The 21,239-nt window shown below is 18.4% G+C and overlaps 5 protein-coding genes across 5 annotated transcripts; 3 read left to right on the forward strand and 2 right to left on the reverse strand.

Moving 5' to 3' along the window:
• Positions 1 to 857: 857 nt before the first annotated feature.
• Positions 858 to 3,108, forward strand: PRELSG_1414600 (conserved Plasmodium protein, unknown function; the record flags this gene model as incomplete). Its single annotated transcript, XM_028679199.1, has 3 exons — positions 858 to 1,019; positions 1,229 to 1,827; positions 2,073 to 3,108. The coding sequence occupies 3 exons, from the start codon at positions 858 to 860 to the stop codon at positions 3,106 to 3,108; spliced, it is 1,797 nt and encodes a 598-aa protein (XP_028534937.1).
• Positions 3,109 to 3,459: 351 nt separating this feature from the next.
• On the reverse strand, positions 3,460 to 5,027 carry PRELSG_1414700 (protein transport protein SEC20, putative; the record flags this gene model as incomplete). The annotated part of the gene is made up of 7 exons (XM_028679201.1): positions 3,460 to 3,615; positions 3,700 to 3,805; positions 3,923 to 3,977; positions 4,098 to 4,264; positions 4,331 to 4,420; positions 4,500 to 4,633; positions 4,866 to 5,027. The coding sequence occupies 7 exons, from the start codon at positions 5,025 to 5,027 to the stop codon at positions 3,460 to 3,462; spliced, it is 870 nt and encodes a 289-aa protein (XP_028534938.1).
• Positions 5,028 to 6,103: 1,076 nt separating this feature from the next.
• Positions 6,104 to 8,089, reverse strand: PRELSG_1414800 (conserved Plasmodium protein, unknown function; the record flags this gene model as incomplete). The annotated part of the gene is made up of 1 exon (XM_028679202.1): positions 6,104 to 8,089. One exon carries the CDS (start codon positions 8,087 to 8,089, stop codon positions 6,104 to 6,106), a length of 1,986 nt encoding a protein of 661 aa, XP_028534939.1.
• A 2,953-nt stretch (positions 8,090 to 11,042) lies between these two features.
• On the forward strand, positions 11,043 to 12,905 carry USP39 (U4/U6.U5 tri-snRNP-associated protein 2, putative; the record flags this gene model as incomplete). The annotated part of the gene is made up of 1 exon (XM_028679203.1): positions 11,043 to 12,905. The coding sequence occupies one exon, from the start codon at positions 11,043 to 11,045 to the stop codon at positions 12,903 to 12,905; it is 1,863 nt and encodes a 620-aa protein (XP_028534940.1).
• A 1,402-nt stretch (positions 12,906 to 14,307) lies between these two features.
• Positions 14,308 to 17,175, forward strand: MCM4 (DNA replication licensing factor MCM4, putative; the record flags this gene model as incomplete). The annotated part of the gene is made up of 1 exon (XM_028679204.1): positions 14,308 to 17,175. One exon carries the CDS (start codon positions 14,308 to 14,310, stop codon positions 17,173 to 17,175), a length of 2,868 nt encoding a protein of 955 aa, XP_028534941.1.
• Between the last annotated feature and the right edge of the window lie 4,064 nt (positions 17,176 to 21,239).

Genomic DNA, 21,239 nt, shown 5'->3' on the forward strand with positions numbered 1-21,239 from the left:
TATGTATATTTTTTGTATTTTTCTTTTTAAATATATTATAAAAAAAAAATAATAAAATAAAATAAAACTGCGCATATATTTTATTTTTCTATAATATTAAGAAGGATCACTGAAATAACCTAACACTATATCATTTTTATGTAAAAACATGATATTTTAATACATAATATAAATTATAGAATGATTAAAATAATTATATTTCTTTTAAATTAACAATTATACTTTTAGAAATTCTGTAAGTTTATAAATGTATAAACTCTGAATTATGTGATATAAATTTAATATAGTAAAAAGGAGATAATATACTAAATATATAAGATATTTTAAATATATATATATATATATATATATATATATATATATATTTTTATTGTGGTTGCATCTTTTATTAGGTTGTTTATATAAATTAAGACAAAAAATCATTAATCTATTTAAAAAAATTGTGAATTTAATTTTATTTTTTTGCATATCACTATTAAATATATAATAGGATATACATATAGTTTTTAATAATAATTATATATAATTTATTTTTTTTTTTTTCTGAAAAATAATAACGTGTATATACATATAAATAAAACAAATGAATTTTATTGCTACAATATGGTAAAAAATGAATAAGTAAAATGATTTTCTTACTAAACTTTAAATGTATCATAGATGTGTATCTTCTTTTTTTTTCTCTCTTTTTTTTTTTTCTTTTTTGTTTGAACCGTGCATATATATATTGATATAATACATATGCTTACATATCTATATATACATTTAACTGTGTTACAGTAATTCAAGTAAATTATATCTTTAGCTTATCACATTATATAAAAAATTTTTCTTTTTTTTTTCTTTTTATATAAAAAATGACACATTTTTTAATTTTGTCTATTTGGGTAATTTTCTTACTTGGGTATAGCAAACGTGTATTAGCTTTAAGGGGTAATGAAGAAAATTTTAAGTTATTAAATGAAGGCAACTTTTTTGTAAATGATTTAAAAAATTACAAAAATGAACTTGAATCACAGGTATCAATATGTAAAGTCATAAGTATAAAAAACTACTTATGCATTTTCTTTAAAATATTTTTATTTTAATGAATTAGAAATATTTTTTTGGATGCATATATTATTATTTCATCTTGAAATATAATATATATGTTCTATTTTATTTATTTATTTTTTTCTTGTATATATTACTATAATTAGTACTTTTTTATGAATATTTATACTTACAGATAAGAGACTTAAAAAAAAATGAGGATTTACCAAATGAAGTAGATTTTCAATTAAAGGAATTGAATGATTTAATACGCATCGTAAGTGACACACAAAAAGTACAAAAGGATCAGTTAATGAATTTTTCTAATTCTTTAGAATTAACAAAATTATCATTATTAAAAATGCTAAATGAATATGAAAATAGAATTGATCAATTAGAATACTATATAATGGAGATAAAAAAATTTGATCCTTATGTAGAAAAATTTAATTACCCCATATCAAAATATTGGTTAAAAATAGATATTAATAATCTAAAATCATATTGGAAATTTCAAAAAAATAAAAATTATATATCAATTGTTCAAGTGATTGATTTAATAAATTTAAAAAAACCTTCAACTATTTTACTACTAAAGCATCACAAACTAATGGATGGTTATATAAATGTTGATTTATTCATAAAACCTTCATATATATCAAAAATAAATCAGTCTTCTTCAGGAATTGTTTTTAATTTTATAAATGCACATAATTACAGATTTGTTGAATTATCTTTTTTAAGTAATCAGTCATTAGTTATTGTAAGTGAAGTAGTAAATGATGTCTATACAAAGTAAGCTTTAGTTTTAAAATATTGTCAAGATATATATGCATTTCAAAATATTGTAAATTATACAACAATTTTAATATGATATTCCTATATAAATAAATTTATATTCTTATATATGTAATCATAAACATTATACATATAAATATCACTACTATTTATATTTTTTTTAGTTTATCTTTAAATATAATTTATTTTAATTTGAACATATATATATATACATATTGTACGTATTATTTCTTTTTTTAAAGAATAATTTCAAAGAGCGTAGAGGCAGACAAAAATGAATTCAATTCCTTAACATGCGAATTTATTGATAAAAAAATAAATATATTTTTAAATTATAAGAAAATAATAGAAATTAATATAACAAATTCAGATATTAAAAACTCTGTAGGATTATTCACAAAAATGGGTACAGCACAATTTAAAAATATATTAAGTGGAAATATAAATTTTGAAAAAGAATTAAAACATAAATTATTAAATTCAGACGATAAAGATATTTCAAGCATTAACTTAAATGATTCATATCGCTTCTCCAAGAAAGTTGATAGAGATGATTTAAGTGTATATGAAATACCATATTCTAATAAAGATTATGATAATTACGTAGAAAAAGAAATTTATAATGTTTACCCTGTTGCCGAATCCAATTCATATTATGACCAAGAAAATTTAACATTTAATAATTTAAATAAAGATGAAAAATGGCAAGAAAGAGAATATTTATGTAATAAATTTACCAATAATGAATTTAATTTATATGATTGGTTAAGTAATAATACTCTTTATAATTGGAGAGTTGCTAATGAATTTGGTATTAAAAGAGTTTTTGTTCAAGGTGGTTATAAAAATTCTATTTCTAAAACATCATTAGTCTATAAATATAGTTCATGTAATTCTGCAAATTTGTCAGCTTATGTAAAATTAGAATATAATAGTGAAGCTGGGTTGTTGTTCAGATATGACAACGAAGAAAATATGTATATTGTAACAATTTCAACAAAAAATAAAGAAATCATTTTAAAAAAATATAAAAATAACAAGGAAACAATTATTAGAAGTGAATATATTAAAAATATAAATTCTTTTCAAAGACATCATATATTAATAAATGATGAAGGAGAAAAAGGAATTATAAATATATATTTAGATGATACTAAAATATTTTCTATAAATAATGAAAATTATTACAAATCAGGATTATTTGGTTTTTATGTTGAATATGGTTATTCTACATTTGATACATTTAAAATATATGAGAGAGAAAAAAAAAATATTTAATAAAAATATATAAAATTTTTTAATAAATACCATTATATTTATTTAAATATGTATTATAATGTTTGAAATAAATTAATATTTTTATTTTATCTCAGAATTTGGATTAAACATTTTTTATACTATTATTAACAACAATGTTATTTTTGTTTTTGCTTTTGTTTTTGTTTTTTTTTAAGAATTGGTCTTTTCGTTGTATTTTATTTATTTTGCTATTTTAATATAATTTTGTTTCTAAATTATTATTATTTTTTCTTTTTTTTAACTCCTTTGTTATCTTAATTTTTTTTTATACATTTTTGTTCTATTATTAATTCTTTTTTTAATTTTTGTTGTGAAATTTTTTTTTTTTTTTTAAAGTTCATTAGTGGTTATTGAATCACTTACTAAATTTACTGAACTCTCTTCACTTTCTATTTCATTTGTTGAAGTTATTTTCTTAATGAAAGTAAATACTTTAAGAGATATATTTCCAATATGAAATAATACTGAAAATACCAACTTAATTATCTATAAAAAAAAAAAAAAATAAATAAATAAAAATAGAGTAATTACCTTTTTTCTATTATTTATTATATTTCTTTATATATATACTGTTATTATAGCTCTTATAAAACCCAATCTTCTTAAGATAATATAAATACAAATACTTAAAAAGAAAAAAAAGGAATACCATACATATCTTGTGTCATTCTCAGCTCTATTAATAAATGGAATATACAATAATAATATTAATAAAAAATTGAAAGCCATATATAAAGGATACTATAATACTAAATATATTATTGACTTATATATTCATTTTATGAAAAAATACTTTTTTTTTAAGGAAAATATTAGTTGTGCACTGGACCTTAATTTCATTTCAAAAGCTAACAAAAAAAAAAAAAAAAAGAAAAAAGAATCATTACATATGTTATGTATTCTCTATTTTAAAGTTTTATTTATATGCAATTAAAAAATTATCTAATATATATGTCTTCTTTTTTTACAATTGAATATTTCATCTTGTTTTTTTAATTTTTGAGAAGATTCTAATAATTCTGATTTTACGTTTTTCATTCTATTTACTTCATCCATCATCATTTTTCTAGTGTCTTTTAAATTTATATGGCTGATATTTTTATTTGTTTCTTCAATAGTTTCAACATAATTGTCACTAAATAAAATATATATATATATATATTATTTAAAATTTTGTATATTAAATATAATCTTTAATTACCTTTTTTTTTTATCTAAAAAAAGTTTCATACACAAACGATGATAATCTTTCTCCCAAGTATTCCACCATAAACTTAATTTTCTCTTATAGCTTAATAAAAAATAGAAAAAAATAATACAATATATATATTTTAATTTTAAAATGTAAAGAATTAATACTTTTTTCATACTTCTCTACATTTCTGGAATGGTATTCATATTCTTCTTTAACATTATTTTCAATATGTTCAGAAAAAATTATTTTGTTACAATGTGATATTAAACTTGAATAATCAACAATTCTTTTTGATACTTTTCCACGAAACTAAAAATTTATAAAAATAAAGTATTCTTATCTATATAATGATAAAATTTATTCATTTTTACTTTGTATACTTTTTTATATATGCAAATAATTTTTTAAACATACATAGAAAAAAAAAATTTGTTCATTTGTTTTGTTTATTTGAATTTATAATATATTACAATTAGGTGAAAACCTTTTTTTTTTTTTTTCTTAAATTATATGTAATTAATTTACTATTATTTAGACTTACTAACAAAAAAGAATCATGATCATTTAAAACTTCTTCAGATAAAAATAAATTTTTAAGATTATTATCAACCAATTTCATTTGACTTATTAATGAATTTATCTTATTTAAATTATCTACATTTTTATTTTTTTTAATTAAATTTGATACAAAATTCTCATTCATTTTTTTATAATTAAGGTTTTATTTCATCTTTTCGAAAATTTTTTGAAGTTAAATTTATTCATTTATTTTAAAAATTAAGAAATTTTTTTTTCCTTTCTTATTTTACTAAAATATATTAAAAAATATGAACAATTGTTTATAATAAATTCTTGTTTTTGATTGATACCTGTAAATTTTTTTTAGAAATTTTTTCTGTGCTTTTAATTATACGAGTAAATTTTTAAATCAAATATATTTTTGTAATTATAGGAAATTTTATTTTCGTATAATTAAAATATATATTGATCAAATATTAATAAAAAGCCATAAAAAAAAAAAAAAATGAAATAAAAATAAAAATGAAAATAGAATAAAATAAAAAATTTTACTATAGTTTTTATATTTCTTAATCATCATATGATAAAAAAAAAAAAATTGAATTTTCTTTTTATGTAAAATCAATAATTAAAATTTTATATTATTACATAAAAAAAAAGATAAGGAAAATAGTTTAAAATTAGAACTTTATTTTTTTCATATACTAAAAAAAAAGCTTATGTAGTAAATAAAAGACATAAAAATAAATCATTACAATTACAATTTATATATTATATTGTTATTAATCAAGAAAAAAGAAAAATTACATGTAAATAAATAAAAAATAAATGAAAAAGTATTTTTATTTCTTTAACATAAATATATGCAGCTTTTTTGTTTTCATGTGTAACTAATTTAAAAATATAAATATATTAATAACATAAAACAACAGTTTCTAAAAAAATTATATAAAAGTTAAATTTTTTTTTAAAATTTTCTTTTTTTTAAACGTAAATAAAATTAAGTGGATATACGCAAATATTTATATACATTAAAAAAATTCTAAGATAAATATAAAAATATTTTTATGTACTTCAATTTAAAAAAAGTATTATATAACTTTTTTTTTTTTTTTATATTAAGCTCCCATTAATTTTGTTTTATCAAATTTTATTTAAAAAAAGTGAAATATTTTTTTCATATTTTTTCACTTTAATTTTTAGGTTCATTTTCGTATGTAGTTCTTTTTTTTTTTTTTTTATTCTTTAAAGAGAATATATTCATTTAGCATCTTTAGTATTTTTACTGTTAGAGGTTTTTGGTGCTGTATTATTTTTATTTTGTGTGGCATTTTGAGAAGAATTTAAATTATTATCTTTTTTTTTACTTTTAAAATTAAAATTATCAAAATTCAATAAATTTTCTAGATAAAATAATATTCTTTTTTGTATATAAACATATTTACTTAAACAAAAGATATAATTATCTTTATTCACTAAAGGGTCAATAATATCTTCAAAATGGAAAATAGTTTTGTTGTTTTGCTTATTAGCATAATTTGTTGATTCACAATTATTATTATTATTAATTAATTCAAAATTATTCGTTGTATTTACCTTTTCATTATTCAAAATAAATCCTTCATTTTTCTTGTCATCGAAAGTTTTGTGGAACTCCTCTATATCTATTATATTATTTTTGGTATCATTTTTATTATTAGATTGTTCATCAATTTTGAATAAAAATAAATCAGAAGATTTTGCATCATTATTTTTAACATTTATATTACTTTTTTTATTATCTAAATACGTATCTTTACTTTTAAAAGGCCTATCTAATGATTCCATTCTTAATGACTGTGAATAATCTTGATCATGTAAAACATTTTCTTTTTTTCTTTCCTTGTTTATTTCTTCATAATTTTCATGAGAAAAATCGTTTTCCTCATTAAATAAGTTACAATATAAATTTCTTACTTTTTCTTTTTGCACATTTAATTTTAAGGGTATATTGTATCCTGAAAGATAATTAGATACATCTTCTTCATAATTTTTTTTTAAATTTAATGAAGCTTCAACAAAATCATTAAAAGTGTAAGATAAATCACAGTAATCTATATCATTATTATTAATGTCATCAACATATTTTCTATCTATCCACATTCTATTACTTCTCCCTCTTCTTTTGATTAAAACTACGTTTTTATATTCATTTGGATTGACCTTTAAAATATTCATTTGCTCATTTCTCCCGTAACTCTTTAATTTTTTGTTTATTTTTTTATTATGCAAAGAATTATTATTAATATTATTGTATAAATTTTTATAAAATTTATCCTTTTTAAATTTTTTATAAATCTTTTCTATCTTATAATCTTTGAAATAATTCCACATAGGGCAAACATATGTTTTATCTTTTATTTCATTTTTTCTTTGATCAAATAAAATGGCATTTAACTGCAATAATAACAATTTTTTCTCATCTCTTTGTTTAATCTTTCTTAAAATTTTATCTAGTTTTTTAAAATCATCAATAAGTTTATGCATTTTTATTATAACATCAAAATTCTTTTTTTTATGTTTTCTTAGTGTCATTTTTTCTTTAACTCTTGGTCTAAACACAGAATAGTGTGGTAAACTATTTTGGGAATTACTCCAAAACATTCGGAGCAACGGTCTCCCTAATTTTTTTCTTTTATTTTTCCAGTATGAATAAATATCTTTTATTACACTACTTTTATATGTTATTTTTAATTCACTCGCTGCTTTTAAAGCATCTTTAAAGTTTATTTCTTCTTTGTTATCTGATTTCCCAGTTAATTTTTCAAACTTATCTATTAACTTACTAAAATCTTCATTATTTACCTCAATATTTAAATAAGAATTTAAATTTTGTAAAAATAATTCATCTTCTTTCAATAAATCATAGTGAATTATTGTTCCATCACTTAATTTTATCCCTGTTACCTGATCTCTATATAATTCATATCTAATATAATGGGATGGTTTTTCAAATTTGTTCAGTTTATAATTATTATCGTCACATATTTTAAATCTTGGGATTATAATATTTTTTTTTTTCTTTTCTGCTTTTGTTTCATTATTTTCTAATAATGATTTTAATTGTGATATATCTTCATCAGATGGATTATCTTTTTTTATTAACTTTTTTAAATCTTCTCCTGATTTAATTACAAGTAATTTTTTATTTATATCTATTGGCTTATATTTTAAATTTTTTTGTTGATTATTTAGCCCTTTTGTCATTTCAAAATGTATAATATAAAGAAACCTATTTATATATATATTTTTTTTTTGTACATATATATATTATGTTAATCTAAAATTATCTTTGAAAATGTACCATAATATATATATGGAGTCTATATTAAATATCTCTTTATATTATTTTAATTTTTATCAATAAAAATATAAAAAAAATTTTAATTTTGACATTAGCAAAATATATATAAAATAACTTATTTTATATTATTTCATAATGTTTTCATAATGTTTTGTTGGCATGCATCTAAAAAAAAAATAAAATTATTTTTTTATATATATTTAATTTAAATTTTCTTAAAAATAGAAATATTTATGTATATTTATATATATACACCCTATGTATATTTTTTTAAATAAATTTATATACATGTCATTATTTAAAATATAAGCAATAAATATTTATAGTCTTTTAAAAATAAGTTTTAAGTTTATAAAATATATTTTTTCTATTATTATAACTCATATTTTAATTAAAATTGTTTACTTTTGTTAATTTTGCTAAAATATTTGTATTTCTTCTATATATAACTAATGTTTTAAAAAAAAAATAAGTTTATTACAAAAAAGTGTAGACAATTACACTTTTTTAAAAAAAAGTAGGAAATAATTATATAGTATTTTCTATCAATATTTTACTTTTTTTTCATATATGTTTATTCTATTTTAATTTATAATAATGAAAACTGTATAATTATATAAAAAAAATATATATATATATTAATATTATAAACAATACAAATATTCTTAATTATATTTTTATATTAATAAGAAGTATATGAAATTAACGTTATTTTATCATATTTAAAAAGGGATGAAAACTCCCTATTTTTTTATGATAAAAAAATTATGTACATATTTATTCTTAATAGTACTATACATTTATGTATATAATATATATATATATATATATTACAAATATAGTTAAAATTCTTGGTAATTTATTATTTTTAAATTTAATATATGAACATTATGTTTAATTCATATATATCCTTTTTCTTCAATTTTCTCTTAATAATTATACATTTACTTATTTTTTCATAAATCATTTTTTTTCTTGAATTTTCATTATTATAAATCATTTATAGTATTTTAATATTTTGATTAAATAAATTTAATTTTTATATTCATTTTTTCACTTTTTTTTTTTTTTTTTTCATTCATTTTGATTTTGCACGAATTATTAAGAACTTCCCATATTTTTTTTTTTATTTTTTTTTTAATGTTATAATCTTAAATAAAATTTTGAAATAATGATTAAAATATTTAAATGTCATAAATACATAAAACCCAATTTTTTTTTTCAATGATTTTAATTGATATACAGCATGCTTAATTTATGATATCTTCTTCCCATAAATATTTTTCTTTTTTCTTTTAATTTATCTAAAAGTAAATTAATCTTGAAATTTTAAATTATAATATTTATATAAAGCTTACTTAAGTTAAAAATTTAGAGTATTATCCCCATATATATTTTAGATGAAGTTTTTATATCCTTTAAATTATTACAAAAGGAAAAAAAAAAGGCCATAATATAAAATATTATTTAAATTTTTTTTTTTTTTGTAGATCATTCCATCTTTAATATAAATTACTAATTATATTAAAACATTTAAAAATAATTACGTATTACTATTTTCATATATTTAAAATATCCAAATATATATATATATATCCCAACTTTTATAATATAAAAAAAAAAAAATAATAAAATTTACTACAATACTTGTTCTTATATCTGTATAATTATATATATATATTTATTTATTTCTGCTTATATTCTTCATATACGCTATCATTTTATTTTAATCATTTTAATTTATATATGTCCCTTAATATTTTATTACAGTTAAATCTCTTCAATTTAATATTCAACAACATTTCTTATATTTTCTAAGAGTATTTAATCATATTAAATGTTTTTAATCTCCACATCTTATTGAATCTCTTTTTTTTTTTTTATAAAAAAAGAAGCAAAATATGAAAAAATTTCCTACATATATAAAATATAAGAATTGAAGATATATTTATTATATTGGCATAATTGTTTATCAATCAAAAATGAAGCAAATTAATAAAAAAAAAATATTTTATATATATTTTATTTTATTTTTTTTTTTTTTTTGCAATATATATGTAATTATATGCAATATAAAATTAATATGAAAATAAATTTGTATACTTATTTTTGATTTATGGAAAAGTCTATCTATTATATAAACTGCTTAATTATATCAATTTTTTAGTTACAGAATTGTTAAATACAAATATTTTATTTTCATGCACTTCACAAAAAAACAATTTTCTTAAATAAAAGGTATGGGGAATTTGCTTCATAAAATCCTAAAGTTCACTAAAAAGAAAATATTTTCTGTTATACATAATAAATATAAATAAAAAATATATTCCATATAGTATTTAGAAACATTTAATATAATGTCTTGTAAAAAAATTTGTTTTTTATTAAAAATGAAATTTCGTTCTCTATAGTTGTTCTTTTCATTTTTTTATAAAAGTATTTACTTTTTTAACAGTAGAATTATTTCATTTTATTGTTTTAATTTATTTTTAAATTTTATATTTTTTTTATAATATTTTTTCATTGTTTTTCTTTTTATTAGCATTTCTTTATTTTACAATCATAATTTAGCAAAAAAAATTATAAAAAAAAAATATTTTTTTTTTTAGTATTATTTATCTTAGCTTCCGTAAATAAGATGCAATAAATATGTTTTTACCTGTGACTAATGAAAAAAAAAAAAAAAAAGTTAAAAGTATTAACTTCTATTATTAAAAAAAAAAAATATTTCTATTATTAATATATATTTTAAAAAAAAAAAAAGTTTTTTTTTAAAAACGAAATAAAGAAATTAATTTGAATTAGGTATTTTAATATTAAATAAGGATAAAAATGTATAAAAAATAAAGCTGAATTATGGAAAAAAAAATAAAGAAAGAATTTAAAAATGAAAAGGATGAATTAACTTTCAAAAAAAGAAAAAAAGAAGAAAATACAAATAATCTAGAAGATTATGTAAATAATGAGATGAATAATTTAAATGTTGGCATAAATGATGATATGAATGAGGTGAACCATTTGAAAAATAATTTGAACAAAACAGATAATGATTTAAATGATGAGATAAAAAACATGAATTTAAATAGAAATAAAAGTAAAGTTTGCCCATATTTACGTACAATTAATAGAAATCTTCTAGACTTCGATTTTGAAAAATTATGTAGCATTAGTTTGTCAAATTTACATGTATATGCTTGTTTAGTATGCGGTTTATATTTTCAAGGAATTGGAAAAGGAACATATGCATATACTCATGCTTTAGAAAAAAATCATTATGTTTTTATTAACTTAGAAACATGTAAAACTTGTTGTTTACCAGAAAATTATGAAATTGAAGATGCCTCATTAAATGATATAAAATATTTTTTAAAACCTCTTTACACAAGGGAAGAAGTTGAATACCTGTGTTTTAATCCTATTTTAGGAAAATCATTAGATGGTGCTGATTTTTTGCCAGGTTGTGTTGGTTTAAACAATTTAAAAAATACTGATTATTGTAACGTAATAATTCAATTATTATGTACTATTATACCCTTAAGAAATATTTTATTATTATATGAAAATAAAAAAAATATAGCGAAAAATTTAATAATAGTACTTTCTGAATTAATTAAAAAAATTTACAATCCTAAAAATTTTAAAGGAGTTGTATCTCCTCATGAATTTTTACAAGCAGTAGGTATAGAATCTAAAAAGAATTTTAAAATAGGAACGAAAAATGATCCTCTAGATTTTTTTTTATGGATAATTAATAAAATTCATAAATATTCGGAGAAAACTCTGAAAAAAAAAAGAAAAGGAAATAATTATAAAAATTTGAAATTAAAAGAAATTTCTAAAGATAAAATGTTGGAAGAAAATAATAATTTTAAGAAGGAAGAAAACAGTTTTACACAGAAAGAAAGTAATAACAATAAAAACAGTGTAGACAAAAAAAAAAAAAAGTGGGTATATGAGAAAATAAACATCATTGATTATTGTTTTGATGGAGAATTAATTATTAAAACTAAAAGAGAAAAGTCAGAGATGGATAAAGTAGAAAAAGATGGTGAAAATGAAGAAAAAGAAGTAGCTGAAGAAGAAATACGTAAAGAAAAAAAAAAAAATGAAAACATCCTAGAAGAGGAAATTGATGAAGATGAATTAAACGAAAAAAAAAACTATAAAATTAAAAAAATTCCATTTCGTACTCTTTCCTTAAAATTACCAAATCCACCAATCTTTAAAAGTACAACAGAAAGTAATATAATACCTCAAGTTTCTATTTTTGAGTTGCTAACAAAGTTTGATGGAGAAACAGAAACCTTTTTGCTTGATAAGTCTGTTCCTAGTACATTAATGATTTCTAAATTACCAAAATATTTAATTTTTACTATTAAAAGGTTTTCAAAAAATAATTTTTTTGTTGAAAAAAATGGAACAATAGTAAATTTTGTAATTAAGAATTTAGATATGAAAGATTATGTTCATCAAGATTTTCTTACTCAAAATCCTGTAACCAAATATAATTTAATTGCAAATATATTTCATAGTGGTACAGTAAATCAAGGTTCTTATAAAATTCATGTTTTAAATCAATCAACAAATGAATGGTATGAAATAGAAGATTTACACGTTATTTCAATATTACCACAATTAGTTTTACTATCGGAATCTTGCATCCAACTATATCAGCGACAAGATATACAGTTAGATGGAGAAATAAATCCAAGTTTTTAAAAAAAAAAAAGGTAATATATTTTTTAGTAATATGTATTTTCTTTATTCCTTAAATTTTATAAGTAGTTTAAAAAAAATGATTTCATTTTTTAAATTGTTTTTAAATAATTATAATATACAAAATACATCGCCTATTTTATTTTAATTTTTCTTTTTTTTTTTTATTAAATTTTAAGGTATTTATTTTACACTATATTTGAGAGTATTCCATTTAAAAAATTTAAAATAAAACAAAAAAAAAAAGTAAAAATATTTTAATATAATATTATTTTTTTATTAAAAAATAAACATTAAATTAAGGATAAAAAAGAATTTAAAATCTAGAAAGAGTTTAAATATGAATTTTTTAGTTTTCTTATATATTTTTCTATAATAATATACTTATTTTTTGAAAATAGAACTTTTAAATATTCAAAATTATATAGAATATTAATACTAATCTAAAAATTATTATATTTTCTTGTATAATATTAAAAAAAAAAATAAAAAAAATAATATTTATGAAAAAACAAATAAGAACATGTATACATAAAGAAATATTTTTTATTTAATACTTTTATACTATAAAATATGAGAAAGGAAGTTTTGTCTTCAATAAAACTATTAATAATAAAAAAAAAAAAATATAATAAATTTATGTATTTAAATATTATAAAATAATTGTTATATACAAAAGGATATGTTATTAAGTATATTCTTATATGCACATAAAAATTTATAATTTTTTTTTAATTTTTTTTTTTTATGTGTTAATTATTAAAAATATAGCTTTTTGTGCGATGCTCTTAAAATTTTTACTATTTTTTTTTTTTTATGTGATAATAAAAGTTAAAAAGTGAAATAAAATAGAACAATTTATAAAGAAATAAATAAAAAATTATGAAGACGAAATTGATTTTTTTCTTTTTTTAAAGACAAAATTAAAATCTTAACATTTTTTTCATGTATAAAAACTATACCTCTTTTACTAAATGAATACAAGGAAAAATATAAATAAAATATGTATTACATATTTTAAAGGATTAACGAAATTATCGTTATTATAGTAATTTTTACTTTAACTTTTTTTTTTATTATTAATAATACATCGAATATATATATATATTTATATATTAGTATTCATGAGAGAATAATATATATATATATATATGCTTTAAAAATGTCAACAAAATTTTTCTAAAATCTATGTATTTTAAATATGTTTTAGTAAAAGTAATTTATTTTTAGAGGAATTCATATTTTGTGTGCTATATATCATTAACATAAGACTATTTATTTTTTTTAATTCAATTATTCCAAAAAATATATATATTTGGCCCATTATATTATTAAATCATTATTTCATTTTATTTTTTTTTCTTACTTCTTTATTGATTTTTTTTTTTTTTTTAATGCGTAAAATATGGGTACTCCAAGAAGAAGGGGGGGGCAAAATGCGAGCCCATTTGGATTAAGTTCTTCAAATATTTTTGGAACAAACAATGAAATTTTTGGAAGTAATTTTATGAATACACCAGTTTCAAGTAGAAGGACAAAAAATAGTAAAAGTTTTTTAAACAGTATGCTAAATGAATCAAAATACTTAAATCAAAGCAATACTGGTTCTCAATTCGTAAGATATGGTCATACTCCTCTAGCTATTAGAAGAATAAAATGCGCAAGAGCTGATATAGGAGATGTAGGAAGAGAAGCATTTATGGAAGATAATGAATCAGGAAGATTACCTCATTTTATTGATAGTAATTTAGAGCAAATTAAAGAACTCTTTAATCAATTTTTTGATGAATTTAACATTACTAATTATAGTGACGTACTGGATTTTACTGATGAAGACCGTAATATAACCGAGTATATTCTATTACATAGAGATAACTTAAAAGTTTATTTAGCGTATTATGGATGGAAGATGATCAAATTTATTGAAACAGGTAGACAAAATGAATGCAAATTAAATAATGATAATGATGATGACACTGATGGAGTAAAAAATTTAGAACATATAAAATCTTTTGAAGTAGATCTTACTCATATTTATTTTTTTAATAAAAAATTATATAAGCTAATAATTGAGTACCCATCCGATTGTATAAGTGAAATAGATAAAATAATAAGTGAAAAGTATAATTCTCTTTTAGGATTAATACTAGAAGGAGATACAAAATCTAGCTCATCTGACAAATACCCCTTAAGTAATACAAAACAAGATTATTGCAGGGTAAGATTTTTTAACAAAAGACATAAAGATACTCCTAGAAAACTTGGACCTAATCAAATTGAAACATTAGTATGTATAAAAGGAGTAATTATTAGATGCTCAAATATTATTCCTGAAATGACCATGGCAGCTTTTAAATGTACTTCTAAAAAAAGAATAGGAGTCAATAATTATGAAAAATGTAATGAAGAAGTATATGAGCACGTCATACAAGGAGAAGTTCAAGAACCATTAACATGTTCTAATTGCAATAATAAAAATACATTTGAATTATGGCATAACAATTGCTGTTTCTCTTCAAAACAACTTATTAAATTAAGTGAAGTAACGGAACATTTAAAGCAGGGGGAAACTCCTCAATCTATATCAATTTATGCATATGATGATTTAATAGATTATACAAAACCAGGTGACACTGTAGAATTAACAGGAATTTTAAAAGCATCTCCTGTTCGTTTAAATCCAAGGTCTAGATGTTATAATAGTGTACATAGAATTTATATAAATGTTATTCACATAAAAAAGGAGAATAAACAAAAAATGAAGTTGACAGAGCAAAATGACACAGCCTCTATTATTTTAAAAAGAAATGAAGATGGCACAGTTGAAGAGAATTTAGAAAAATTGAATGAGCAGGGTAATTTATTATTTACTACTGAAGTAGTTCAAAAAATGCAAAAATTGAGCAAAGATCCAAATATTTATCAAAGATTGGCAGATTCAATAGCTCCATCTATTTATGGAAGAGATGATATTAAAAAAGGTTTATTATGCCAATTGTTTGGTGGTAGTAAAATTACTGATAAATATAGAAATAAGTACAGATCAGAAATTCATATTTTATTATGTGGAGATCCATCTACTGCTAAGTCCCAGCTTTTGCATTATGTTCATAAATTATCCCCACGTGGTATATATACAAGTGGTAAAGGAAGCAGTAGTGTAGGATTAACAGCATTTATATCAAAAGATTCTGAAACAAAAGAATATATTTTAGAATCAGGTGCTGTTGTTTTATCAGATAAAGGAATTTGTTGTATTGATGAATTTGATAAAATGGATGATTCAGCTAGAGCTATTTTGCATGAAGTAATGGAACAGCAAACAGTGACTATTGCAAAGGCAGGTATTGTAGCTACTTTAAATGCAAGAACCTCTATTTTAGCTTCTGCTAATCCTATTAATAGTAGGTATGATAAAAATAAGGCTGTTGTGGAAAACATTAACTTACCACCTTCATTATTTTCTAGATTTGATTTAATTTATCTTGTCATTGATCAAGCAAATGAAGAAGAGGATACAAAATTGGCCACAGTTCTTTGTAAAAATTATTCTTACAATGTAGAAGATGAAAATGGTCGAATGGAAGAGGAAGAAGAAGAGGAAGATGAAGAAGATGCACAAAATAATGAAAAAAATTGGAATATAGAGAGTGATATAAATATTCCTTACTCCGAAAATAACAACAGTTCAAGTAAAAAAAAGCCAAAAAATTACTTAATTGATTCAAATACATTAGCTCTATATATAGCATATTGTCGTATGGCTTGCAATCCGATAATTTCACTTGAAAGCAAAAAAATTATTATTGAAGAATATATAAAAATGAGATGTAAAGAAGGAACAAAATCTCCAACTGCCAGTCCTAGGCAATTAGAAGGACTAGTTAGATTAAGTCAGAGCTTAGCGAAAATGAAATTAAAAGATGTAGTAACACCAGAAGAAGCTAATGAAGCGGTAAGATTAATGAATATAGCTACTTTTCAAAGTTTAATTGACCCTTTAAGTGGTAGAATTGATTTCGATCAAGTTAATTTAGGACAAACATCTCAACATAAGAAAAAATCAGATATGATTAAAGATATTATAATGAATGCACTTATATTAAAAAATATGACAAAAGATGAGTTGCTTGCTCATTGTCAGGAAACTATTATGAACGATCCTGAGTATACATCATCTTTGGATAGAAAATCATTTGAAGAAGCTTTTCATGATCTTGAAAAATCACAAGATATTACTCGATTATGTTCGGGTTTATATAAAAAAAAGTAGATTTATATACATCAAAGTAACAATTGCAAATTAAACTAAACTTCTTAAAAATATATTACAAGAATATGAATACTTTTCATTTTAATCAACTTCAAATACGCAACTACTACTTCATAGTCTTTAAAGTTAGTATAAAAGATGAGCGTAATTTATTTTTTTTTTTTTTAAAATAAATTTAAATTAATTTTTTTTTTTTTTAATTCATATATTTTTTTAATAAAAACATACTTATTTTATTTTATATTATTAATAAATACCTCAAATATATAAATATCCTTTTTTTTTTTTTTTAATCTTTAATTTTATAAATATGTACATGTACATATTTTTTTTTAACAAGAATCTTTTTTATGTATGCTAGCACTTTTTTTTTTATATGTTTTTTTTTTTTTCTTTTATATTATAATATTTTATATTATATAAATATATTTTATTTTTTATTTGTAAATATATAACTAGAATTTTCATTAAAAAATTATAAATTTATATAAATATCATTTAATAAATTTACAACCTTCAAATTTTAATAAAAATAGAAAAAAAAAAGTTCATGTAGTAATACTATAAAACATTAATGAAATGCATGCCTTTTTTGAAAAAATTTGTAACATTCGAAATTTTTTGTATTTTAAGAATAAAAGCTATTCGCAAAAAATTGTATAATGGATATTTGATGAAACGTAATAATATTTGCTTAAAATTTAACTAATATATTATTCAAATTTATTATATCAATATATGTAAAAAAATTTAAAGAATTTTAAATATATTTATGTGCTCCACTAACAAATTAGTTCCCTATTCATAAACATCATATATTTTTAATTAAAATTAAATGAATGTTTATAAATGAAGTTTTGAAAATCGATACAATTTTAATGAAGCAGTATTTCATATGTACATATATAAAAATTTTAACTACATAAATATTGTAATATATACTTTTTATTTTAATAAAATACTCAAAACAAAAGAAAAATTCTTTTTGTACTTAACCCCTTCTTTTATATATTATTAAAGCTTTTACATATTAATGTGATTTTCTTTACATAATTTAATTTTTTTTAAATATCAATGCATATGTTTTAATATATTATTAAATTGAAAGTTCATTTTAAATTAATGTAGTAGTATCTATTCTCTTGTAATGCTATAGAAATTTTATAGTTACTATTTTTTATATTTCTCTTATGCAAAATAAAAAAAAAAAAAAAAACATAAATTTTTACATTCTTATATAACAAAAAATTTGCCACAATCTTTAATATATTTTACTCAAAAATATGTAAAAATTTTTTTTTTCTATAATATTTATTTTTAATCGAAAAATTTATAAAGAAAAAAAAAAAAAAAAGTAATAGTAATGACGTATAGAATGTATATTACTAGCAATTATTTATGATTAATTTAAATAATCATTTTCTTATACCTTTTTCTCTATATGCACTACATATATTTGCATAGATATTTTTAATAATACTATTTTTCTTTCCATATATTTTTTATGCCGTTACTATAGTATATGGAGATAAAAAATTTTCTCCTGCACAATTTATTTTATTTTATAACTAATAAAAACTAGATGTAATGCTATGAAAATTATTTCATTTTATAAATATGAAAAAAAATTAATTTTAAATTATTTTTTTTTCCATATCTAAAAATTTTTTTTTGTTATAAATTGCATTTTTTTTTTAATGTTTTCATACGAAATATTATTCGACACTTTTTATTCTTAATTTATATTTTTGCTTTTAATTTTTTGTAAAGTTATATATATAATGTATATGTTAATAATACATACATATATATATATATATATATATATAAGTATTTATTTATAATTTTAGAGAAATATATCATAGTATTATATAGGTTACACACAAAAATAAAAAAAATAAAAAAATACATTAAGTGATATACTTTTTTAAAATATATGACTTGAGGTGTGTAAAAAAAAAAAAAAAAAGGGAAGTTTTCTAATAAATATAGAAACTTGCTTTAAATTAATCTTAATAATATAATTTAAAAATTTTACAGATTAGTTCTTTTTTTTTTATTATTTTTTAATTGCATGCTGGATGAAAAACAGTTCTTTTATAAAGAGTCATTAATGATAATTCGAAAAATTCATAAATTGAACTTTTTGTTAATGAAACTTAAAAAAAGAGATCTGAAATCCGTGTGTGCTTTTTTTCTTTTTAATTTTTTTTTTTATTTTTTCAGTATGCAAATAATTATTTTTATTTGAAATGTAATGTTAAAAAAAAGTTTTAATAAAAAAAAAAATATACATATTAAGTAAAAAAATAACATATAGAATTTTTGACGTATTTTTGTATAAAACATATATGCATATATATATTTATGAGCAAATATGATATTCACATGAGAATAGACAATTAATTGTTTTTAAGGAAAAATTATATTTTTTGATTTGAGCTATTTTTTTTATCTAATTTTTTTTCAACTTCAGATTAAATTTTTTTTTTATTATTTAAAATTTTTTTATTATCTATATTTCATAGAGAAAAATAAAAATATTACTAATATTACATTATTACTTTTTTATAATAACAAATATGTAAATTATGTTGGCAAATTCATTTCTGTCACGTATTCACGTATTCATGTGTTTAATTTTTAATTTTTATTTATTTAAATAAAAAAATTATATATAATTGTAATGATAACAAATTTTTTTTTTTTTATTAAATCTATTGAACTACTCTTTTATTAAATTAGTTATGTATATGTATATATATAGATATATATATGCATTTATATATATGTACACATATTTATTATTGAAAATTAATGATATAAAGAAAAAAAGCTCTATGCTTATTTAGCTTTACGCAAAACTTATAAAATCCATGTTGATAATTATTATATAATCCTTTCATTAATGTAATTTTTATATTAATATGTATGATTTATATTTTTAAACTTTATGACTTATAATATATTTTCTATTTTAATTTTTAATTTAGATTTTTTTTTATTTTATATTATATTGAATTTTATTGAATATATTTATTTCATGGATATTGTATAAATACATACGTTTCATAAATTAAATAAAAAAAAATATATATATAAGTACATTTACGAAATATAAAAAAATTTGTTATATAACCAATCTATATTTAATTGTTATATTGTCTTAACTTTTTTTTGTTGTTTCTCTATTTATTTATATATATGTATATACACATATATGAATTTACTTTTAAAGAAAATATATTTTCGAAAATTGTAATATATATTTTCTCTTTTTTTTTAATTTTAATAGAAAAAAGTAAAAAAATGCTTTTATATTAAAGATTTTCATATATATATATATTATATTTCGTATTTATTTCTAATTTTTTAAATTTTAATTTTTTTTTTATTTCCTATTAAAATATATTTCATATGCCTATTTTATATATTCATAATATATCTTTGTGTATAGACATGTAATGTATAAATACATATACAAAGATAAATATTTAAAGGTTAATTTTTTTAAAAAGAAAAAATCAATCACATACAAATTTTATGTGAAAAGAAAAGAGTAACATATAAATAATTTTTTTATTAATATATATTTATATGTGTTATATGAAGATTATATGAATATATCTATATGTATATGAGATTTTTTTTTTTTTATACATTATGCGTATTCAGTACTATTGAATTTAGTACAGTAAAAATTTTGATTTTTGTTTTACGTTACTTTTTATTTTGATTTTTTCTTTTGTCCATTAAAAGTAAAATTTTTTTTTTTTTCTTTTCAGTAATTAATGAGAAATATTTATTATGTATATTTTTCATAACTTTAACATTTTTATTAACAGATAAAATAACATACTATAAAAACGTATGGTAGTATATACATATGTATTTTTCGATTTTGCATGGAGGTACTTTTATGTATATACAAGTAAAAATTAACTAGATATATATTTACGCTTATAGACATATATTTATCTGCTATATAATTATATATATATATGTACATATTTTTAAAATATATTAATAATAATACGAAATAAGTTTCCTTTTTTTTATTATTA

The sequence above is a fragment of the Plasmodium relictum genome (genome assembly GCF_900005765.1).
Source record: "Plasmodium relictum strain SGS1 genome assembly, chromosome: 14".
Taxonomy (NCBI): domain Eukaryota; phylum Apicomplexa; class Aconoidasida; order Haemosporida; family Plasmodiidae; genus Plasmodium; species Plasmodium relictum.